Source organism: Mesoplodon mirus, assembly GCF_964341445.2.
Source record: "Mesoplodon mirus genome assembly, chromosome: 10".
In the NCBI taxonomy this organism is placed as follows: domain Eukaryota; kingdom Metazoa; phylum Chordata; class Mammalia; order Artiodactyla; family Ziphiidae; genus Mesoplodon; species Mesoplodon mirus.
In genome coordinates this window covers 66,898,991-66,924,601 of record NC_138986.1, presented here as the reverse complement: position 1 = coordinate 66,924,601, position 25,611 = coordinate 66,898,991, and the positions used below count along the sequence as shown (strand labels likewise).

At 42.0% G+C, this 25,611-nt stretch overlaps 1 protein-coding gene across 2 annotated transcripts in view; it reads right to left on the bottom strand.

The window, feature by feature from the left end:
• BACH2 (BTB domain and CNC homolog 2) overlaps nucleotides 1-25,611 on the bottom strand; it is a 357,735-nt gene that overhangs the window by 72,123 nt on the left and 260,001 nt on the right. For both annotated transcript variants that reach the window (XM_082633604.1, XM_082633605.1), the window contains one exon: nucleotides 8,598-8,852. In XM_082633604.1, coding sequence (XP_082489730.1) covers nucleotides 8,598-8,840 — 243 coding nt within the window. In that variant the 5' untranslated portion in view covers nucleotides 8,841-8,852. The remainder of the gene's footprint in view (nucleotides 1-8,597; nucleotides 8,853-25,611) is intronic.

Here is a 25,611-nt window from a genome sequence, read left to right as displayed (position 1 = left end):
ACCATCGAGGGCAAGTGTGCTGGAATTTCTTCCTACTTAGAAAAGAAGCCCGAAGGAAAACTCTTTTGACTCTATTTCCCTCCAGTTACTGGCTCACCTCTTTGTTCCCTTTAACCCAAAAGGCCTCAAAAATGTAGCCTACATGAGCTTCTTCAAATCCTTCCCTTTCCCTTCTCTCTAGAACACAGCCCAATTGGTTTTTGCTCCTATTGCTTTCCCAAAGTGCTCAATGAAATCACGAATGGCTTCCAAATTGCTGGATGGTCAATTTTCAGCCTTCACCTTAGCTGCCTATCAGCATCATTTGACATTGCTGATTACTCTCTCCACCTTTCTTTACCTGGCTTCCAACACACTAAACTTTTTTTTGCTTTTCCTTCTACTTCAATAGTTACTCTTTCTTGGTTTACCATGCTGCCTCATCTTTTTCTCCCTGACCCCTTAGTTCTGAAAAGACCCAAGGATGAATCCTAAGACCTCTCTCTCTTTTTGTTTTTTCTGTCTACACTTATTCACTTGGTATTTGTATCTGGTCTTGGGGCTTTCAATATCCCCAATACTCTGGTATTAAAACTTCTATCTCCAGGCTAGACTTCTCCCATGAATTTTAGCCATGTATATCCTACTGTGTACTAGACATCTCTATTTAGATGCTAACACGCTTCTCAAACTTAGTATGTACAAAATAGAACTCCTAATCCTGCCCCACTCCCACCACCTGAAACCTATTTCCCTCACTCTTCACCATTCCCAGGTAACGGCAACTCCATCCTTCCAACAGCTTAGGCCCTAAACCTTGGAGCTACCCTTAACTCTTCTCTTTCTCTTCCATCCTACATCCAATCTATAAGATAATCCCATAAGCTCTACCTTCAAAATATTACCAGAGGGACTTCCCTGGCGGTCCAGTGGTTAGGACCCGACGCTTCCACTGCAGGGGGCCCGGGGTTGATCCCTGGTCGGGGAATTAAGATCCCGCAAGCCTCACAGCCAAACAAACAAACAGAAGTTTGTAAACTTAAAACAAAAATATTACCAGAATCTGACACTGATCACCACTGCGCTGCTATCACCCTGGTCCAGGCCATCAGATCATACATGGTTTGTTGCCTCAGCATCTTTTTTTTTTTTTTTTTTTTTGCAGTACGCGGGCCTCTCACTGTTGGGGCCTCTCCCGTTGCGGAGCACAGGCTCCGGACGCGCAGGCTCAGCGGCCATGGCTCACGGGCCCAGCCGCTCTGCGGCATGTGGGATCTTCCCGGACCGGGGCACGAACCCGTGTCCCCTGCATCGGCAGGCGGACTCTCAACCACTGCGCCACCAGGGAAGCCTTCAGCATCTTAACTGGTTCCCCTGCTTCTGCCCCTGCCCTCTTTCAATCTATTTTCACACAGTCAAAATCATCTTCTCCTGGGAAAACCTCCAGTGGCCTCCTAGCTCATTCCAAGGAAAGGTAATGTATCCAAAAGGTGCACAGCCTTGCCCCGATACTTCTCTGACGTGCTTCCTCCTATCGACCTTTTGCTCATGTTGCTACCGTGTGTCCAACAGGCCAGGTCCACTCCATCCCCAGGGCCTTTTCCTTGCTATTCCTTCCACTTAGATCACTCTTCCCCCGCATGTCAACATGGCTGTCTCCCTCACCTTCTTCAGGTCTTTCTACAAAAGTCATCCCCCAAACAGGCCTTTCTTGACCACCCTAGTTAAAACTGCCATACCTGAACCCTGACGTTCCTTAACCCCCTTCCCTGTTCTATTTTCCTCAATGGCATCTAACAAAGTCCATGTTACATTTATTTATTTTCTGTCTCTCCTCCTCCTCTGGAATGTAAGGTCTGTTTTGCTCATTAGGTTCACCCAGCACCTAGAACAGCGCCTCCTGGTACAGCCTTTGATAAATATTTGCAGAATGAATGAATAAGTGAACGAATGAAGAAACAGAATCTCAAAGAGGTCGACCAGCTTGCTCAAGATCAGTTAGTGCCAAGGTCCTGATTATGGTTTACCCAGCCTCTCATGGCTGATGTTCCTCAGTTCCTAAAATTGACTTGTTCTTCTGAGTTTTGTCTAGGTGATAAATGAGGGGATGTTAAAGCGTTGGCTCTGTGCTTTGGGGTGGGGGAGTGCTTTGCACTTCTTATCCTTGGTCATGCCACTTCCCAGAGACCTCACCCCCTGCTTCCCACCAAACCTTCCCTCCCCCTAGAGTCACACGCAGGCTCAGAACACTCGGGGCACCCTGTGCTGTAGCACTGAGTACTTTCTGTAGTATGACATCCTGAAAGGACTGTCCAAAGACAGTCACGACTGTCTTATTGCTTCTTTAAAAAACTGGGCCTAAGCCATTCCAGAGACATTAACAGCTTTCATAGCCTCTAAAAACTTTCAGACAAGAAGATTCCATAATTTCCTTGCTGGCCTCTGTGCTCCACAGTACTACAGCAGTAACATTCTTTACTATACCCTGTGGTGGAGACTTCACAACAAATGCTGTGTTTCCAAAGTCCCTCTGGGTCAGTTTTCCCTTTTGTTTAGTACTGCAAAAACAAGATTTGTCACAAAATGTTGGGAGAGAGAGAGAAAGAGAAAGATAGAGGGGAAACAAAAGATAGAGATAGTGAGTGAGCAGAAGTCTGAAATATATTTTTACCTCCATAAGCATAAGTTCCGCCTAAGGGGCCATGCATACCTCTACCCTACAGCCATTCCCTGCGTGAACCCTTCCCCTTCTCTACAGAGTGAGAGGACCCGGGAAACAAGCGCAAAGAAAGGTGCCAGAGGCTTGGCAATAAGCTCTCCCTCTCATTTCTTTACTTATTTATGACAAATAAAAATTGTATGTATTTAAGATATACAATGTGATGTTTTGACATATGTGTACACTGTGAAATTATTACCATTATAAACAAAATAGCATATCCATCATATCCCATAGTTATCCTTTGTGTGTGTGGTGAGAACTCTTAAGATCTACTCTCTTAGCGAATTTCGAGTATATGTTACATTATTATTATTTTTTAAAATATAAATTTATTTATTTTTGGCTGCGTTGCGTCTTCATTGTTGCGCGGGACTTTCTCTAGTTGTGGTGAGCGGGGGCTGCTCTTTGTTGCGGTGCGCGGGCTTCTCATTGCGGTGGCTTCTCTTGTTGCAGAGCACGGGCTCTAGGCGCGCGGGCTTCAGTAGTTGTGGAGCGTGGGCTCAGTAGCTGTGGCTTGTGGGCTCTAGAGCGCAGGCTTAGTAGTTGTGGCACACAGGCTTAGTTGCTCCACGGCATGTGGGATCTTCCCGGACCAGGGCTCGAACCCGTGTCCCCTGCATTGGCAGGTGGATTCTTAACCACTGCACCACCAGGGAAGTCCCCATAATACGTTACTATTAACTACACTCACCATGCTGTACATTAGGTCTCCAGAACTTATTCATCTTATAACCAAAAGTTTGTTTGATCAATATTTCTCCTTTTGCACTACCCTCCAGCTTCTGGTAACCACCATTCTATTCTGTTACTATGAGTTTGACTTTTCTTCCTTAGATGCCACAAATAAGTGAGAAGATGCAATATTTGTCTTTCTCTGTCTGGTTTATTTGACTTAGCATAATTTCCTCCAGGTTTATCCGTGTTGCTGCAAATAGCAGGATTTCCTTCTTTTTTTAAAGGCTGAATAATTTACTTGTGTGTATGTATGTGTGTGTTTATATACAGACCACGTCTTCTTTACCCATTCATCTGCTGACAGACACTTAGGTTGTTTCCGTGTCTTGGCAATTGTGAATAATGCTGCAATGCACACGGGAGTGCAGCTATCTCTTTGAGATAGTGATCTTATTTCCTTTGGATATAGACTCAGAAGTGGGATTGCTGGATCGTATGGCAGCTCTATTTTTAATTTTTTGAGGAACCTCCATATTGATTTCCACAGTGGCTCTCCTGATTTACATTCCTACCACAGTGCACAAGGGTTCCCTTTTCTCCACATCCTGGCCAACACTTGTTATCTTTTGACTTTCTGATAATAGACCTTGGCAATAACCTCCTTTCAGCCGCTCTTCCCTAGCATTCTGGGTGGGAGTCGAGCCCATCAGAATGGGGTTGATGGGCAACGCTGCACCCCTTTCCTGCCCTCTGTACTTGACACACCATAACCTTAACATCATGCTAGTGATGCCCCTTCCAGCATGGCCGGCATCCAGCCTAAGTGGTCTCTATGACCATAGCTGAGGAGGTGTTCGTTGAGGCAGCTTGAATCCGAAGGAGCACTGCAAGAAGGGCCTTGCCACTCTTGGTACACGACCCACTTTCTCTTCATCTCTTAACATGATATACACTTGCTATTACAAACCAAATGACCTGTTTCATCACTGAACAGAAGTACTAAGGACAATGCTTATCTCCTGCTTTTTGCTGACACACATTCCTGGATGGGCTTTTCCACGAGGAAGCAACACTCAAGTCACAGGAATCCTAGGGGCAATCTGTCATGCCAGTTTAGGAAAAGGAAAAAAAAGCAAGACAGTTCCATGACTCCTTGCCTTCCAGGAGGAGGCCTCTACTTCTGTCTCTCCCGTGTTCAGCTGAGAGGCTACACCGGGACTCTGGTCGGCTCTACTTTGTGGGTAACGGCGCTGCCCACCGGGAGTCAGGGCACGGGGCTAGAACTGCACAAGTGGACAGCGGCTGCAGGCTGGAGCCGGGTTTGGCCTAAACTGACAGAGCAGGGGGGTGAGAGGGCAGCGGTTTGTATCTGGAAGTTTCCTAGTCCAAAGACAGAGCTTTCAGGGACTTTCCTGATGGTCCAGTGGCTAAGGCTCCGTGCTCCCAATGCAGGGGGCCCGGGTTCGATCCCTAGTCAGGGAACTAGATCCCACATGCATGCCGCAACTATGAGTTTGTATGCCGCAACTGAGGAGCCCGTGTGCTGCAACAAAGATCCCGCACGCGCAACTAAGACTCAGCACAGCCAAATTAATAAATAAATATTAAAAAAAGAAACGTAACCCACAGACGGAGCTTTCAGACTCAGCCATGTCGGCCCCTGTGAAGCTCAGCAGTTGGCCGGGCAGGGAGCGCAGGGGTAAGCCAAGAGTGAGCAAGGCTGGGACCCGGCCGGAAGGTGATTTGAATTCGTGATGGATTATGATGATGAAGTTTAAAGATTTCCAAGGAGCTAATCAAATGCTTTTTCTTACATCATATGAACCAAATGCCAGTGAGTTCTAAGCAGCTACTTTCCAAGGTAGTGTTTGGGATGTTTGTTTATTCACCACTTAATTCAAATTCTATGAAGTCATTCACTGAGCTAAGTGGGACAGCATCTGAGAGGCTGCAAGGACCTTTCAGTGTGCACACGGCAAGGAGAGAAAACAATGCCCAGCGCCTGGGGCCCCAGAAGGGGCCTCTGAGCAGAGGCAGAGGCTCCTGGAAGGAGGCCTCAGACACAATTACAGACCCACAAAGGAGAATGCCACGTGGGGCTTGGCCTGCACGCCCATCAGCAGGATGACTGGAGCTGGGTTACTGACAATACGAATTCATGTTTCATAGGAAAAAAAAAAAAAAAGTGTCTCATTATATCTGAAGGTTTCAGGTACATGAAGAAGCAGAATGTTGTAATTATTTGGAAATGCAGATGATGTAGGAACAGAAATCATTTTACACAACTAGAAAGAAAATCAACACTTAGCCAATTCTCACTTAAACTGGAACACAAACAATCAAAAGGTCAAACAGCAGATTTTTGTGTGGTATCTACACACACTTACTTCAAAGAGTGCCCAGTGCCAAGGAAATAAGTGATTATCAGGGATTTGATCTAAAAAGAAATTTTTAGGTTAGGTTTTACTGCCTTGGTATCGTATTATGATAAATAATTTAAGGGCTTCAGCATTTTAGGGTTTTTTACAGGTAAGAACTGGGGCTCAGAGAGGTTAAGTGACTAGATCAGGATCACAGAGCTAACTGGGGGGCAGGCCAGGGTTTACGGCACAAGGTCCAGGGAGTCTCCAGATGGGGCCCGCAGTCACGGAAGAGAGTCTAAATTACATAAATTATGGTTTTCATTTGTAAATATATTTTAATGCAATCTATTTTTTTTTGGAAATTAGTAAAAAACATATATGAGGTGACTCTCAAACAGACACAGATAATAAATTAACTGTAAACTCCACCCCCTTCCTAAAACCATTCTGGATAATTGGAAGTTTGTCAGATATTTTCAGAGAATTCTAGAGTTAAAGTAAGTTCAAAGGCACGCTTGCTGCCCCTCAAGAGAAGAAGAAAGAGTCTTATATTTGACGAACGCCAACCAGTTTAAACATAGTCTTTTATATTTATCCTCTCACCTAATGACAGGTTAAGTATTTGCCCGTTAATGCAGCTCAGGATCACCAGTCACACCACAGCTGCCATTTCTTGGCCTTCCCACATCACTTGGTACATAAGCATCCCTCCTCCTCAGCCCCAATTACATTATCTTCAACTGATTTGTCCTTTTGTTTCTAGTATTAGGATCTTTCTAGTTATCTACTTGCCAGTGGTGTGAGGAGTAGTAATGGAGCCCTTCACTTGGGTACATAACAAAGAATATTCATGTGAAACTGCCTATGTAGCCCTCACTTTGCCACTTTCCTGCTCTGCAGGGGTAATAGCAGACATTTCTTAACAAGGGACTGGATCTAGTGACCCCTCTGACACCCCTGTCTATTTTTGTTTTTTTTTTTTGGGGGGGGGTATAGATGAGATTTTTTAAAATTGAAGAATAGTTGATTTACAATGTTGCAGGTGAACAGCAAAGTGATTCAGTTATATTTATGAATATATATTGATATATATATATATATTCTTTTTCAGATTTTTTTCCATTATAGGTTCAATACAAGATATTGAATCTAGTTCCTTCTGCAAACCTTAAAGTCTATTTTGACTGGTATCAATAAAGCTACCCTAGCTTCCTTGTTGTTTATCTTATATACAGTAGTGTGTATGTCTATTTGTTTTTTATGTTGAACTTGAATGTCTTTCTGTGGAGCAGCTGCTTGCCCCACCACGTCCTACTTTTTTTTTTTTTTTTTTTTTTTTTTTTGCGGTACGTGGGCCTCTCACTGTTGTGGCCTCTCCCGTTGCGGAGCACAGGCTCCAGACGCGCAGGCTCAGCGGCCATGGCTCACGGGCCCAGCCGCTCCGTGGCATGTGGGATCTTCCCGGACCGGGGCACGAACCCGTGTCCCCTGCATCGGCAGGCGGACCCTCAACCACTGCGCCACCAGAGAAGCCCCAACGTCCTACTTCTTATACACAACCTGCTTTACTCATCTATATGATTTGCCAGGCCTCTGGAGACACTGGATCTGTGACCCCTGAGACTTAATGCTAGTTGCGCCCGTTAGCACCTCCCTCAGGGTGACCGGGTCTTTGGCTTCTCCTAGGGGTGCTGTGAAGAGCTGCTCTGTGGATCACGGCACAACTCTGGGCCTCCCTTCACACAGACTATGAACGTGAGCTGTACCCCTGAGAGTTGTGCAGTGCACAGTCTGCACAAGTGTCAGTGGCAGCCCTGGTGTTGCAGACCACGCTGGGGCACAGCGAAGGATCCTGGCCTTGAACACAAAGCCTAAGGCTGCTCAGTGTTACCCTCAGTCCCACAAAAATGAAGGGGAGGGCTTCCCTGGTGGCAGAGTGGTTGAGACTCCGCCTACCAATGCAGGGGACACGGGTTCGTGCCCCGGTCCGGGAAGATCCCACATGCCGCGGAGTGGCTGGGCCCGTGAGCCATGGCCATTGAGCCTGCGCGTCCGGAGCCTGTGCTCCGCAACGGGAGAGGCCACGACAGTGAGAGGCCCAAGTACAGCAAAAAAAAAAAAAAAAAAAAAAAAAAAATGAAGGGGAATCAGGACGATGGAAAAAGAGTAACTGTATAGACAATTCAAAGGGGTGGCCAATTTAATGGTTTGTCGGCATGAAGCCCATCCTTTGAGTTCTGGCAGCTCAAACCATCCAACTGTATGTCATCTCTGGACAGAACAAGTCCAGCTACTAGTGTCCCCAAAGTACAGAAGTGACTGGACTCCCTGAAGTAATTAAGAAACCCGAGTAGGGTATTTTCAATGATGGTGAGAAAAGCAAGTTTACACTTCTTAGAATCTTACTGCATTAACTGTGAAAACGACTGCCTGCTTTTACTCTTCCCCCTGGGCAAGGAAGGTGCTGTGAATACTTTCATTCTTTTACTCTCAAGGGAAATCAAGTGTTCCTTCAACCATTTGAAAGAGAAAAATCATAGCAACAGTCCCAGTGATTGAGATCCCACACGCAGGACTGTACTAAACTTTGGGCAAACTACTCAAAACCCGACGAGTAAGTGAACTAGAAACCAGGAGGGACTGTGAGGCACAGGTGAGGTTCAGATTCTTGCCTCTGAGACGTGAAATGCATCCAATAGAAACTGGCTCTGCCGCAAACCTAACGTGTGGGTGACTTGATCATCAACCCCCGAGCAGGGATGTGGCACAGGTCCTACCTTCCAGGTCCTCCTCAGCCAACTGTCTCCAAGTCAACAAACCTCTGTTAGCAACTGCACAAACAAACCAAACTACTGTACCTCCTCAGGCAAGCTGACCACCAAGTCATTTCTCGTCTGTCCAACCAGCGCCTGCCAGAAGTATTCACTGCATGCGGCCAGCACGGCTCGGTGGGCCCGGAACTCCTTCCTCTCCACGATCAGAGTCACGTCACAGAGAATATCCTTTTTGCGCTGGTCATTGAGGCCCAGGAGGATGTTGGTGCAGTGGACTGTGGACTCATACACATACATGGGGGAGTCAGGCTTCTCATCCACAGACATGCCGTTCACACCCTGAAAGAAAGCAAGCAAGCCTGGGTCATCACGGCTCCCTGAGTCAGAGAGACACGGTGAGAAAGGATGCTGAGCGCCTGGGAGTCACCGCCCTGAGCCAGGGCGAAAGAAGCAGAACCGCCCGTTAGCATCTTACGTGCAGTTAGCATTGTGAGCTCAGAAAACATCTGGAAGGTTGTGTTCTGTGGCTGACTTCTCTCCTTTCCTTTTACTGAGTCCTTTTACCACGCAGAAACAAAGCCAGGTCTTTTAATGGAACACCCAAAACATTCAAAACGCATACCTACTTTAAGACTTGGTAGTTTTAATTTTGTTAGTGGACTGAAAGGGAACTTTCACACATACAGAGTCACAGTGCAAGTATTAACTGAGCTTTGTGTTAAGAGGAAATGACTCATTCTGAAGTATGGGCAGTGCTGCCTGGATGAAGCACGTGTAAGTTCCTAGGCTGAAATTTGGCTAAGATGCCAAGCAGAGTAAATATCTAATCACAATACGTAATTTAACACGGGAACTCAACGGAATGTGTACGAAGGAGCGGATGCAGCCAGCTATCTATCGCAATTGCCCTCCGCCACTTCAAGACAAAGCATGGCCACCACGATGCTACTGTCGTCATGAAAGCCTCTTGAAAAGAAGTGGAAATGTGCTGCTGTTATCCCAGCAGACTGGATGTACATCCTCTTTAAGGAAACACAATATATTGCATCAGGAGTCAAAAAAACAGATGTATTCAATAGTGAAGATTACTTTTACGAAAGGGTTCTTTGCTTTAAAAAGTGTCCACTGATGTACTGATATTTAAAGAAAAAAATCTAATTAACTTACACAACAGTTTTCCAGTAATATTTACACTAGTATGAATTCCAATAGTGAGTCTTACTTTCTTTTTGCTTTATTATTATTTATTTTTTTAAAGAGTCTTAACACACAATAAACTGCATATACTTACACTGTGCACCTTGATATGTTCTGGCATATATATGCAACCATCATCACAATCAAGACAATGAACATATCCTTCACCACCAAAAGTCTCTTTATGTCCCTTAACAATCTCTCCCGTGCACCTCTCCATTCATCTACTGATGGATATTTGGGTATTTCCCAGTTTTTGGTTATTACAAATAAAGCTGCTATGGATTAGTGTATAAATCTATGTATGAAGATATGCTTTCACTTGTCTTGTGTAAACACCTAGATATAGAATGGATGGATCATTTGGTATGTGTAAGTCTAACTTTTAAAGAAATGGCCCTGTTTTCTAAAGCAGTTGTGCCATTTCACATTTCCAGTGGCAGTGTATGAGAGTCCAGTTCCTGCCCATCCTTGTCACCATGTGGTATGGTCAATCTCTCTAATTTTGGCCATTCTAATGGGTATACTGTGGAATCTCTTTGTGTTTTCAACTTGCTTTTCCCTAGTGACTGAAGATATTGAGAATCTTTCATGTGCTTATTTGCCATCTATTTATCTTCTCTGGAGAGGTAGATTCTTTGCCCATTTTATACTGGTTTTTTTCCTTACTATTGAGTTTTGAAAGTTCCTTAATATACTTAATAGAAGTCCTTTATCAGATATGTGATTTGCAACTGTTTTCTCCAAGTCTGTAGCTTGTCATTTTATTCTCTTAGCAGTGTTTTTCAAAAAGCAGAAAGTCTTCATTTGATGAAGTCCAGTTGAGCAATTTTTTCTTTAATGGATCATGCTTTTGGTGTCATATCTAAAAAATCTTTGTACAAACCAAGGTCACATCTTTTGTCAGATTTATAACTAGATATAACTATTTTTAATGCAATTATAGATGGTTTTGTTTTTAACTTAAATTTCTGATTTTTCATTGCTAGCATATAGAAATATAACTGATTTTTGTATTGATCTTGTATCCTGCAACTTTGCCTAACTTGCTTATTCGTTCCCATAGCCTTTTTTTTTTTTTTTTTTTGAGTGGGGTGGGAGGTAGATTCCACAGATTTTCTATATAGAAGATAATATTGTCTGTAAATGAAGACATTTTACTTCTTTTCCAATCTGGATGATTTCAATGTCTTTTTCTTGCCTTACTGCATTGTCTAGAACCTCCAGTACAATGTTGAGTATAAATGGTAGGAGCAAACATTCCCCCCTTGTTCCCAGAGTTATGGGGAACATATTGAGCTTTTCACTGTTATTTATGATGGTAACTATTGGTGTTTCATAGAAGCTCCTATCTAGTTGAGGAAGTTTCTTTGTATTCCTATTTTTCTGGGAGGTTTTTTTTATTTGTTTTTCAAATCAGGAATGGATGCTGAATTTTGCCAAGTGCTTTTTCTGCATCTATTGAGATAGTCACATAGTTTTTCTTTTTTAGTATGTTAATAATGTAAATAACATTGATTGATTTTTTAATGTTAAACCAACCTTGCATTTCTAGGATAAACTCCACTTGCTCATGATATATTTGCCCTGTTATACATTGCTGGACTCAGTTTGCTAGCATTTTGTTAAGAATTTTTACGTCTATGCTCATGAGGGAGATTAGTCTGTAGTTTTCTTTTTTTAATATATTTTAAACCTGGTTTTAGTATTAGGGTAATGCTGGTCTCACAAAATGAGTTTGGAAGGATTTCTTCCTTTTCCATTTTCTAGAAGAGTTTGGGTAGAAGGGGCTTCCTCATGATCTCATCTAAACCTAATTGCCTCCCAAAGGCCCCTCCTTCAAATACCGTCACATTAGGGGTTAGGGCTTCATATGACTTTTGGGCAGACATAAACATTCAGTCCATAACAGCTGGTAATGAATTCTTTCAGTGTTTGTTTCTCTTAAGAAGTCTATTGACTTCGTTTTTGAAGTTATTTTTGTGGGCTATAGATTTTACATTGACAGTTTTTTTTTTCCTTTCAGCACTTTGAAAGATGTCATTACACTGTTGTTTCATGTGCACGGTTTCCAATGAAACATCTGCCTCATCCTTACTTTGTTTCTCTCTACATAATACATCTTCCCCGCTCTAGCTACTTTTCAGATTTTATCTTTATCACTTGTTTTGAGCAATTTGATTATGATGTGGCTTGGTATAGTTTTTTCATGATTCTTGAGCTTCTTAATGGGTGGTTTTATAGTTTTCATCAAATTTGGAAATATTTTAGCCATTATTTCTTCAAATATTTTTTGCCAAATGTTTTTCCTGTCTCCCCTCCTCTTCTCTTTTCGGGAGCTCAGTTACATATATATTAGACCACCTGAAATTGTCACACAGCTCACGAATGCTCTGTACATTTTCTATTTTTGCTAGTCTTTTTTTTTTTTCTCTCTCTGTGATTCATTTTGGACAGTTTCTATTGCTAGGACTTTAAGTTCACTAATCTTTTCTTATGCAATATCTAATCTGCCATTAATTCCTCTCAATTAATTAATTTTCAACACACAAATTGTGGCTCTCACCTCTAAAAGTTCAATTTGGGTCTTTTTTGTATCTTTCATGACTCTACTTAAGATATTCAATCATTCATATAACTTCTTAAACATTTGGAATACAGTTATAATAACTATTTCTGTCTGTTAATTCTAACATCTGTATCAGTTCTGGTTCAGTTTCAATGGACTGATATTTCTCTTTATTCCAGCTTCTGTGTATGCCTGGAAATTTATGATTGGATGCCAGATATTGTGAATTTTACCTTGTTGGATGCTTGATATTTTTGTGTTCCTATAAATATTATTAAGCTTTGTACCAGGACTCAGTTGAATTATATGGAAACAGTTCAATTCTTTAGGTTTCACCTTTGAGATCTTTTAAGTGGGAACAGCAGCATTTAATCTAGGGCTCCTTATTTCCCACGACTTCTAAGTATTTCACCCTACGCCCTTGAATTATGGGTTTTCTAGTCTGGCTGGTAGGAACAGGTGTTATTCCTGGCCCTCTGTGAGCTCTGAGTACTGCTCCTTCTAATTGTTTTGGATAGTTCTTTCCCCATGTTTTTTTGTAGTCTCCTAACACACATGTGCTCATGAGTACTCTGCAAGACACTGAAAGGAAATCTTCTTCAGGTATCTGGAGTTTTCTCTCTGTTCAGCTCTCCCTTCTCCGCTACCCTGCATCCTGAACTCCAGCCACCACAGTCTCTCCAGACTATCAGCTCTGTCTCCACAACTCAAGAGTCAGCCAGGCCCTCTTTGGTTCCTCCTTCCTGTGCCATGGCCTGGAAACATTCTCAAAACAGTAAGCTGGGCTCAGCTTGTTTTCCTTCTCTTGAGGATCAATGTCTTTTGTTGCTTGGTATCCAAAGTCTTGAAAACCACTGTTTCACATGTTTTATCTATTTTAATAGTTGTTTCAGGTGAGAGGATAAATCTAGTACCTGTTACGCCATCTTGGCTGGAAGCAAAAATTTTGGATTTATTCTTTATATTATAGTTACTGTATACACTTTACAAACAATAATTTATCACATTGCTAACCATATAGTATAAATTTTGCTCTACCATAAATGATGGTTTTTAATACCTAATTACAGAAATGTATCTGCAAAGAAGAATTTTCAGTTCTTTGGTATTCTAATAAAAGATAAAATATCTGTGAACCTTATTAACTGGAATCATTTTTTTTTTTTTTTTTGCAGTACATGGGCCTCTCACTGTTGTAGCTTCTCCCGTTGCGGAGCACAGGCTCTGGATGCGCAGGCTCAGTGGCCATGGCTCACGGGCCCAGCTGCTCCGCGGCATGTGGGATCCTCCCAGACCGGGGCACAAACCCGTGTCCCCTGCATCGGCAGGCAGACTCTCAACCACTGCGCCACCAGGGATGTCCCCAACTGGAATCATTTTTAATGCAATAAGAATAGAGTTATAAATGACACAATTCAGTTGTAATGACCATAAGCCATGGGGTAAGATTGAGTTTACATGACGACTATCTATGACTAGTTAATTGTTGTTAAATTCTTTACTATCTAGTAAGAAGACAAATCTTTTTCTATCCTGGTTTCTTTTCCATGGGATGTTTTCGGGATTTTCTTATCTCCCATACAGGTCTCCTGTCTGATTTATTTTCTCCATTCTTAGTTCTCAAATTATTACTCTTTCTCCTAACACATTTAATTTTCTCAGTCTGTGAAAATTTGTTTTGTTTTGTTTTTGAATCACGATAGCTTGCATATAGCTGACAGCACTCAAAACTGGGTGGGACAATTAAAGTTCCAGGATGTAAAAAAAAAATCATAAAAAGCAGGAGATTTATAAGAGACATCTCATTTTTCCAATCCATTTATGAGTAGTTCATATTAATGTACCTACATCAAGACGAGAGGAGCTTGCTATAATGGATACAAAGCCATAAATTCTTTAGTGAAACATGAAATGAAAGAAAATCAAAAGAGAAATGAAGTGAGGTGCAGTGGAAAGAGGAATGAACCAGGGCTCTAGGGCTTTCAGTCCAGCTCTGGCACTGACTGGCTTTGTGGAGTTTGGATAAATTGCCTAACTTTCTCTGGATCTGCTTCCATGTTGGTAAAATGAGAAGCCTGGACTAGAAGACTAGCAAAGTTCTTAACAGATCTACAATTCTATGAGTCTAAGTCTATAAAAGAAATACCAACTTGATCACAGAGAATGGGGTACTGTCATTTTAGCTGACAGAAGCCAGCTTTCTTTGACCTTATAAAGACCATCTATGTACCCTCTTTTCATTATTTTTTATGGCTTAAAAACTGCCTCTGTAGAGCTGGTTACAGGGAATGGGGTGGACAATATACAGGAAGAAACCAAAGCCTTCTGGAAGAGAAGGAACCAGGACCCCAGCCCCTGATCCCACAGGTTTCATGTTAGGAAGATCTGTCAGGATAGACCATGGTGTCCCTAAGTAAATAGAGGGGCACAAGTCCCTTGAAGTCAAGTTATCTGTAGTAAATGGGGAATCCAAACCTAGGAGGACATTTTGGCACAATACGTGGAACTGATGCCATTAGCCTCTTCAGTCCTGGATATCTTAGCCCAGAGGTTTGTTCTGGGAACCATGGCTAAGCAAGGGAGTATAAAGTAAAAGAATATGTCACCTGGGAAACCAGTGTGGAGTTCCACTGAGGTCCGAGTGGGGCCTGACTGCTATATAGCAGCACTGGACAACAGTCCAGGCACTAATAGTGGTGAAGCCAAGGCAGTGGATGGATTCTCAGATTCCAGTTCACAAGTAAGATGGTCTCTTTCTGGCTCTAGGACAGCTGGGAGGCTCAAGGAAAGACTCCATATCCCACTAATGGGGCAGGTTTGGGAAAACAAAGGACATGTGGCAATATATGCATCCTGAGTTGATGAAGCGGGCTATGATAGTCACATGAACATGGACACTTGCTTTTTGGGCTAAACCTTCCAGAGAGTTTTAGAAGACATTTGAAACATATTAGATCTGTTCATCAAATGGTATAATCTAAAATGTATCATTCCCTCAGTATCCATTTATGATAAAAACTCTCCAGAAAGTGGGCATAGAGGGAACATGCCTACATAATAAAGGCCATATATGATGAACCCACAGCTTACATCATACTCAACGGTAAAAAGCTGAAAGCATTTCCTTTTAGATCAGGAATAAGACAAGGATGCCCACTCTCACCACTTTTATTATTCAACATAGTTTTGGAAGTCCTAGTCACAGCAATCAGAGAAGAAAAAGAAATAAAAGGAATCCAAATTGGAAAGGAAGAAGTAAAACTGTCACTGTTTGCAGATGGCATGATACTATACATAGAAAATCCTAAACACGCCATCAGAAAACTATTAGGGGTCATCAATGAATATGGTAAAGTTACAACATATAGAAATCTGTTGCATTTCTATACACTAACAATGAAATATCAGAAAGAGAAATTAAGGAAACAATCCCATTTACCATTGCATCAAAAGAATAAAATACCTAGGAATAAACCTACCTAAGGAGGTAAAAGACCTATACCGGGAAAACTATAAGACACTGATGAAAGAAATTGAAGATGGCACAAACAGCTAGAAACATATAGAGTGTTCTAGGATTGGAAGAATTAATATTGTTAAAGTGACAATACTACCCAAGGCAATCCACAGATTCAATGCAATCCCTATCAAAATACAAAGGGCATTTTTCACAGAACTAGAACAAATAAATTTAAAACTTGTATGGAAACACAAGAGACCCTGAATGGCCAAAACAATCTTGAGATGAAAAACGGAGCTGGAGGAATCAGGCTCCCTAACTTCAGACTATACTACAAAGCTACAGTAATCAAAACAGTATTATGCTGGCACAAAAACAGACACATAGATCAATGGAACAGAATAGAAAGCCCAGAAACAAACCCACACACTTATGGTCAATTAATCTATGACAAAGGAGGCAAGAATATACAATAGAGAAAAGACAGTCTCTTCAATAAGTGGTTCTGGGAAAACTGGACAGTTACATGTAAAAGAATTAAATTAGAACATTTTCTCACATCATATATAAAAATAAACTCAAAATGGATTAGGGATATAAATTTAAGACTGGAAACCATAAAATTCCTAGAAGAAAACATAGGCAGAACCCTCTCTGACATAAACCGTAGCAATAGTTTTTTTGGATCTGTCTCCTAAAGCAAAGGAAATAAAAGCAAAAATAAACAAATGGGACCTAATTAGACTTAAAAGCTTTTGCACAGCAAAGGATACCATCGACAAAAATGAAAAGACAACCTACAGAATGGGAGAAAATATTTCCAAGTGATGTGACTGACAAGGGGTTAATATCTAAAATATATAAACAGCTCATACTGCTCAATATCAGAAAAACAAACAACCCAATCATGAAGTGGGCAGAAGATCTACATAGACGTTTCTCCAAAGAAGACATACTGATACCCATCAGGCACATGAAAAGATGCTCAACATCACTAATTATTAGAGAAATGCAAAATAAAACTACAATGAGGTATCAACTCACACTGGTTGGAATGGCCATCATCAAAACGTCTACAAATAATATATGCTGGAGAGGGTGTAGAGAAAAGGGAACCCTCCTACACTGTTGGTGGGAACATAAATTGGTGCAGCCACTATGGCGAACAGTATGGAGGTTCCTTAAAAACTAAAAATAGACTTACCGTATGATCCAGTAATCCCATTTCGCGGAGGAAACTCTAATTTGAAAAGATACATGCAATCCAATGTTCACAGCAGCACTATTTACAACAGCCAAGACATGGAAGCAACCTAAATGTCCATCAACAGATGAATGGATAAAGAAGATACGGTGTGTACACACACACACACACACACACTGGAATACTACTCAGCTGTAAAAAGAATGAAATTTTGGGGCTTCCCTGGTGGCGCAGTGGTTGAGAGTCTGCCTGCCGGTGCAGGGGACACGGGTTCGAGCCCTGGTCTGGGAGGATCCCACATGCCGCAGAGTAACTAGGCCCGTGAGCCACAACTGCTGAGCCTGCGCGTCTGGAGCTTGTGCTCCACAACAAGAGAGGCCGCGACAGTGAGAGGCCCGCGCACCGCGATGAAGAGTGGTCCCCACTTGCCACAACTAGAGAAAGCCCTTGCACAGAAGTGAAGACCCAACACAGCAAAAATAAATAAATTAATTAAAAAAAAAAAAAGAAAGCTGTTGTATGTAGAAAACTTAAAAAAAAAAGAAATATTAAAAAAAAAAAAAAAAAAAAAAAAAAGAATGAAATTTTGTTATTTGCAGTACCATGGGTGAACTTGCAAGGTATTAGGCTAAGTGAGATAAGTCAGAGAAAGTCAAATACTGTATGATATCACTTACATGTGGAATCTAAAACAATACAACAAACTAGTGAATATAACAATAAGGAAAAAATAATCTATCAATCCCTTGAAGCTGTTGTTAGACTTTAATCTGTCTGAGGATTTTCTTGATTTTGTTACATTATTCCTGGATAATCCTTCCTATGCCATGCCAACCCCACTCTGTGCCTCTTGGCTTTTACATTCTTACTGGAGCTTATCACACCCCTCCCTGTTGGCTGCTCTTCAAGCATAATGGAACTTACTGTTTTCCTTCTTTGAGAAATCAGTCAGCCCTTCCCATGCTCCAGTTATCATTAGTGCTCTTCTAGGAACTCTAATTTGTCTGTTTTTGACTAACCAATGCCAACCTGAATTCTGGTTCTCCTATCATTGCATTATGTCCTATTAAGTTCTCCTTTTTTCATTGGTTTTACTAATATCAAAAAAATTTCCCCCCCTCCCAATGCAGCAAATCCTGAAATCTGTAGCAGGACCCATGGGATCTAAGAATGAAATACCTTGTAGTGAGTAACAGCCCAGAATAGCATGGAGAAGTCTGACAGCCAGTCTTTACGCTAAGCATTAGACAATGTGTTAAAGTGTGCAGACATTAGCTGAAATCAGATTGTAAGGAAGCTTTCCAAAGGTTCTGATTTGGGTTTTGGCTGGATCTCATTCTTCTTTTTGTAGGCCAAAAAACCCCCAGCTGCACATGTACACACACATATACCCCAATCATTTTATCATATGGTTTGGCAGTAAAAGTTAATTACTATCATTTTATCATAGTATGCTCATCCCCTCAAAAAGCTACATGGACCACAACTCTTATCAGTCAAAGATGTAGTATTAATGAATACAGACTCACTTATTAACTCACTCATTCACTCTTTGTTCATTACTGGGTCATATTCAGAAATTAAAATGTCTAACACTTAGTTCTGAAGGCAAAAGAATAAAACAAAAAGCCAAAAAAAAGAAAAAAAATCTACACTGGGAAATCTGAAAAGCTGCAATTCACAAAAAAGTAGAATGTTAAGTTTTCCAGACAACCTGTCATGTCTAGAATGTTTCAGAAGAGAAGAAATGAATACGCCTTGGAGGTAATGAAAAAGACCAAATTATAAACCATTTCACTTGAAATTCCAACCACACTTCTCCTAGAAACAGTGCATTAAGTAAACACTTCTGTGACTCAAACTCTAAATTATTTAGTAATTGCTGAGTATATTTCTGCTCTTATCAAGCATGCTCTTTTTAAAAAATAGTTATTTACTATGAAACCATAAGGGTTAGTTTTTATAAAAGAAAGTTATCGAGACTATAGAAATTTGGGGACTTCCCCGGTGGCACAGTGGTTAAGAATCCGCCTCTCAATGCAAGGAACACGGGTTCGAGCCCTGATCGGGGAGGATCCCACATGTCGCGGAGCAACTAAGCCCATGCGCCACAGCTACTGAGCCCGCGTGCCATAACTACTGGAGCCCGTGCACCTAGAGCCCATGCTCTGCAACAAGAGAAGCCACCGCAATGAGAAGCCTGGGCACCGCAACGAAGAGCAGCCCCTGCTCACCGCGACTAGAGAAAGCCCATGCGTGCAGCAACAAAGACCCAGTGCAGCCAAAAATAAATAAATAAGTAAATAAATTTTTTAAAAAGAAAGACTATAGAAATTTTAGCGTGCACAGTGTCATTAAAATTACGAAGTTACTACTTTTGGCTTGGAAACACTTTTCAATCGCATCAGGACTCAAACTTCTTACTTAAAGTGGAAAGCAATCCAATTTTGGTATTTTCTAATGGAAAACTGCAGTGCCTGTCACTTAATGCCTCTAATGCCTTTAGGTAGCTAAAGTGACGGCCTGACGTGGGGCGCTAAAACGTTCCATGTTCTTTATTCACTCAAACACTCCATCTGTGTGTGTACTAGTTAGTGGCTGGGGAACTGAAATTTAAGGCTGTTGTTAGGAGGAAGCACTTACAATTGTATCATCAAATCCTTAATAGCTCTGAGTGGTTCTTGTACTTCAATATAAACTTCCATTTTCCTTGACCTTTCAGGAGGAAGTTCAATTTACCGATACAGTTTGTGACAATGGTTTTTACTGCACAGTTGAAAAAAAAAATTAGGAACTGTCATAATAGACCCCAGTTTTTTGGGTAATTTTTCATGTTGATGTTGTTGTTTGACTTACAAACAGACCCAAATTAAAAAGAATCCAAACTTCCAAAATATCCAGTGATAAAATATTAGTGACAACGACTAGCATTTCCATATGTAAAAGTAAACTGTTTGGAGAGGCAGAGTATGATACAGAGGCTGCACTAGAGGAACTATTAGAATGTTGGTAACAGGTGATACGTAATCATCTAAAGGTAATGAAGAATTAACGATTTATTGGACTTCCCTGGTGCCGCAGTGCTTAAGAATCCGTCCGCCGATGCAGGGGACACGGGTTCGAGCCCTGGTCCGGGAAGATCCCACGTGCTGCGGAGCAACTAAGCCCGTGCGTCACAACTACTGAGCCTGCGAGCCACAACTACTGAGCCCACATGCTGCAACCACTGAAGACCGCGTGCCTAGAGCCCGTGCTCCACAACAAGAGAAGTCACCTCAATGAGAAGCCCGCGCACCGCAACGAAGAGTAGCCCCTGCTCACCGCAACCAGAGAAAGCCCGCGCGCAACAACGAAGATCCAACACAGCCAAAAAAAAAAAAAAGATTTACTACTTATCCACCAAATTGGAAAGTTAAACAATATCAAGTGTTTGTGGAGATGTAAAGCATCAGGGACTCTCATACACTGATGGTTAGTTCAAATTCTTTGGGAACCAGTTTAGCATTATCTAATGAAGTTGAAGATTACCACCCATCAATTCCATTCCGAGGTCTCACACAAGCGATGCTCCTGCATATCTGTAGCAGAACTTTGGACCACAGTGTTCACAGCAGCATTGTTCAACTCCCAGCTGGAAACAACGCAATGTCGGCCGGTAGCACAATGAATAAATACACTGAGGTATATTCATATATTCGTTTAATGGAAGAATACAAAGCAAATTAGAACCACATGCAACATGGACGAATCTCACAAACCTAAAAGTAACGTCGAGTGCTGAGCCAGAGAAGCAAGGCACAAAAGTGCAGCACAATCGGATTCCATGTACATCAAGTTCAAAAATGGGCAAAACTTCAGTATCTATAGATACATACATAGATGGTGAAACTATAAAGAAAAGACACAGAGTAGAGGTTCTGGCTGTGAGGAGGGAGTTCTTGGTAAGTGGCACTGGGTAGGTCTCAGGCGTGCTGTCACCGAGTTCTATCTCTTGACCTTGGTGATAGGGAGATGTGTGTTTGCTTTTCATTGAATTATACATTTGCTTATGCACTTTTCTTTTTCTGCATTGTATTTTATCAGTAAAAAATCCCATCTCACTCCAAATTGAAGATTTTAGGAGAGAATTTACAACTCTAGTTACCTGGCTCCAGTTCAATGACTTAATTACAAAGGTCCTGGCGTGGACTTCGGGTTTTAAAGGAAAACACACACCCACATCTTGCAACCTACAATTTAAGGTCTGAAGGGTCCTTAAATCTAGTTGGACCTTTTAAATAAGAATCTGCAAGAATGGGCAGAGTATAGGGACGAGGCCCCTCGGGAGGTGGTGAGACATCTGGGCCCAGGCTTCTGTTTCTGAACAAAACTCTTTTCAGAGATCTCATGTTTCATCTTCTCTCCTGTGAAAACCAAATCACTTCAGTGCACTTCCACTTCCTTATCTATAAAATGAGGAAATGGACTAGGTGACCAGCAAGGTATTTCTAGTTCTAATTTCGATGGTTCTGTGAAAGTACAGAAACTTTAGGAAAAACTTGAAACATGAGCTTTTCTAATTACAGTCTTGAGAAGGCTTTTTTTTTTTTGGAAGTTAGAGATGCTCAAAATAACATAGCTGGCTGGAAGGGAGAAATGCCATCACATAACTTTTGGTAAAGATGAAGAAGAGAGGAAGACTTGCCCAAAAACAATCTGAACTTTTCCCCCTTAAAAACAAGTCAATCCAAAGGAAGGATGAATCAAGGGCCAATTTGCTCATATCAGTGGAACACAGTGTCCATTGGGACTGAACAATAGTTCAACACCTTGCTCTTTTCCCACCCCGCTCCTCCCAAAGAGGGCTCTGGTGTGCAGGATGGGTTCTCAGAAGCCGTCTTGGATATGTGGCTCTGGAATCAAGCAGGGTGTCCATCACCCCCTCCTGTCTGAGTCTCCACCCAGTGATGTCAGGTGATCCAACACTGTTCAGGGGCCCCAGGGATGCTATGGCTTGGATTTAACAATCACATAGTACATACACTGTCATCTCAAAAAGCAGATGAAAGAATTACATGCTTTGAAATCAATGGGGGAAAGGGACTCCACATCAGGCTGTCCAAGATACACGATTATTGTCAGTGGGGCTTGGATGATGGTGGGGAAGGCGTGTGGGGGAGGGAGGAGGGTGCACAGGGAGGAAGTGTGGCATTAGGGATGGGTAGATTTGGATATGCAGCTTTGCCATGATCTCCCCTGCTTGTCTTGGTTCTTTTGCGGTAACCCCTCAGCTAAGGGTGTAGCCGAAGCCCCCATTTATTCTGCTGGGGTAGTTCCTTTCCTACCCTTGGCAAGTTTTCTGTCTTGTCACTTCCAGTTTGTCTCCGGCACTGCTTCTTTGTATCTGTGTTCTCTGTTTATATTCATTTCTCATACACCAATCTCTGCTTCCTATTAGCATTTGCTTCTTGCACGTTAGGAGTGAGAGGATAGAGAGAAGTCACTTCTTTTCTCCATTTTTCTTTATCAGGGCATCTGTGTGAAATGTTCCCTCCTGGTGGTTGTTCCCTTTCAGCCAGAGAAATATGACCCTAGAGCTTCACGATGCTAATGTGAGAAGAAATCATGAACAGTGATTAAGAGGCGAAATGAGGGTGGTGGAACCTATTTACTTCATTAAGGTTCCTTCAGGGAAAATGCAAGAACGGGAAACTGAGAGTTAAGGGTTCATACTAAAAGAATAAAAGATCCATTTGACTCAGAGCAATCTTCAGTCTGCCTGGATTCTATCAGACACCCTTCTCCATGGGGAAATCGTTACAGAGAAATGACATGCAAAGTGCACCATAAAGCATCTGAGTCAAACCAGAGGGAGGATGACTCAACGGATCATTTTACGTTTTAATAGAAGGCACTGCAGATCTGTACCCAGTGCACAGTTCAGCGTGAGGCGTGCATCCCCTCCCCAAAACTTCTCCGTCAGGTGGGAGGGGAGTTCCCAGAACCTGACAGAAATTATTCTGTCTTAGTGAAGAACCAAGTCAAAACTCACAGCAGAGAATCAAAGACTAAGAAAAGACAACCGATAGTCAAATGCAGAAAAAAAGGGGAGCCTGCAAGTCTGATTCCAACTTTAGCATTACTGTCAAACCTAAGACTGTCAAAAGCTGAACACAGTTAATTAGTGGACTTCAAATCTGATTAAGGGGGTGGGGGAAAGAGAGGGAAGGAGGAGAGGGAGGAGAGAGAGGGGGGAGAAAAAGAAAGAGAATATTTAAGTGCTATAATTTAAAAGCATTGCTCCTTGAATTCGTTTCAAAAGATACCGTGTCATTAATTTCAGGAGTTTACTCACCAGGTCAGTGACGATGCTGGGCTTGGGTGGCGATGTGAAGAAACCATATTAGCAAAAAGCCATCGTTTTCTGGGCTAGTTACTGCTTGTAGGTGCTAATATGTGTAACTTGCCAAAGGTAGATTCATCTGATCAGGAAGTATGATGCTAGCTAGAGACTGGATTATCAAACCTAACGCCTTCTCGGGGAGCGGGGGCAGGGGGTCACCTCCAGACGCACTTTTGACAGAAAGGTCTGCCTGTACATAAAGAATAGCTACAGTTACGTGGCTGTTCATCCCTGTGATCTCTAGCAATGGCTGTTCTACCTCCTTTGAGGGCGCGCTGCTTACAGGTGGGAAAGAAAACAGAAGTGAGTTTCTGTGGCTTGGCAGAAATACAGCTTTCACAGAAAAGGTTCTGAATAAAAGGAAACTTGCTTCTTTCATGCACTGGGGTCTTTTGGACAACACGATTCTGTTCTGAAATATTATCTTCTCTGCGGGGTTGCAAGCTGGGATGGATGAAGTTTAGATTGCAATATGGTTCAGCTGGTAACTAAAACAAGACTCAGCACCCATGTAGGCAGTGTCCAATCAGGGCGTCAAGGCAGAGGAGTCATCTGGCTCAAGGGTCACTTCGGGAAATGCTCTGGGAAAGGTGTGTGGATTTTCCACTGAAGCCTGGGCACCCTCACTCCTGTTTTTCCCTTTCAAGATAATTAAAACCGTGAAGCTAAGACCATTGCTTGGCAGTCTGTTAAATCGCACATCAGGTAACAAAAGCACTTGGACCATCTGTCACCAAGGAGGAGATCAAATGGAGCTGGCATATTAACACACAGGTGAAGTGCTCTCTTGGGAGGATGGGGAAAAGGCAGGAGGTCAATGAAGAGAGATGGGGGAAAAAGGATGTGCTAGGAGCCTTCCAAGTCCCTGTCCTGTCCTTGGTAGCTTCTCAGGGTGATGAGAAGGATATGCTTCAGATAAAGCAAAGTATATTAAGAAGAGATTATTTTCTAACTCACTGATTGTAAAAAGTCAAATATGCACTGCCATGGAGGAGACAATACCCTCTTTCCCAACGGTCAGGAAGGGGTATGACCAGGTGGTACCAGGGAATCACCCAAAAGCACCCAGAAGTACCAGGCAGGAAGAGACCACTCAATACTTTCTTTTCTTTCTTTCTTTTTTGTTTTGGGTTCTGGGTAAGTTCTTTTTTTAAATTTTTGTTTAAATTTTATTATTAGTTTTTACTTTTATTTTTATTTTTGGCTGTGCTGCGCAGCATGCGGGATCTTAGTTCCCTGACCAGGGATCGAACCCATGCCCCCTGCGTTGGGAGTGCAGAGTCTTAACCACTGGATTGCCAGGGAAGTCCCAAGTTCTTTTTTTTTTTAAATTAAAGCATAGTTGATGTATGGTATTATATAAATTACGGGTGTGCAATACAGTGATTCATAATTTTTAAAGGTTACACTCCATTCATAGTATTATAAAAGATTGGCTATATTCCCTGTGCTGTATAATATATCCTTGTAGCTTATTTTATACCTAATAGTTTGTACCTACCCTTATATTGCCCCTTCCCTCTCCCCACTGTTAACCACTAGTATGTCCTCTGTATCTGTGAGTCTGCTTTTTTGTTATAGTCACTAGGTTGTTGTATTTTGTGGATTCCACATATAAGTGATAGCAGACTATTCGTCTTTCTCTGTTTCAGTACTTTCTTGATTCTACAATGTACCTGATTCCTATTTCGCCTTCCATCCCTAGACAGAGGGCCCTCCACCTGAGTCCCTGCTCTCCCACCTCCTAGCTGGGTACATTAATTAGATTCTGTAATCCTTTGTTTTTCCATCTGCAAAATGGCTATGTGAAGACTAAATGAGACGAAGCAATAAAGTATTTAGGACGGTGTTTGTTTTACAGTAAATACCCCACAAATGGAAGCTATGATTATGAAAAGAAAATTAATTTCTTTGTATACTATATAAAATGTGTAATTCTATACATATTGAGAGTTTCTTATATTGAGGCAAACCTGAACTGCAGGAAGCGTGAGGTGTGTCTTTGTTTGCCAAATTCTCCAGCTTAAACCTGGGGAAAGCCCAATTTGCTTGATCTCCATCCACGGCCTGTGAGAAAATGATGGGACAATGTGTGGGATCTGGTGCTTTCTGGTAACTTCAACCACGACACCACTGCAGGCTTCCCTCTCTAACACTGCATGATGACCAAGAAGGTCAAATCAGGCAGTAGATCTGAGAGCTGTCTGAGAAGTATAAAGTACTCTGTTTGCATCAGGAACTATCCTCACCTCTGTCTAATTCTACACATGATTATATCAAGAATGT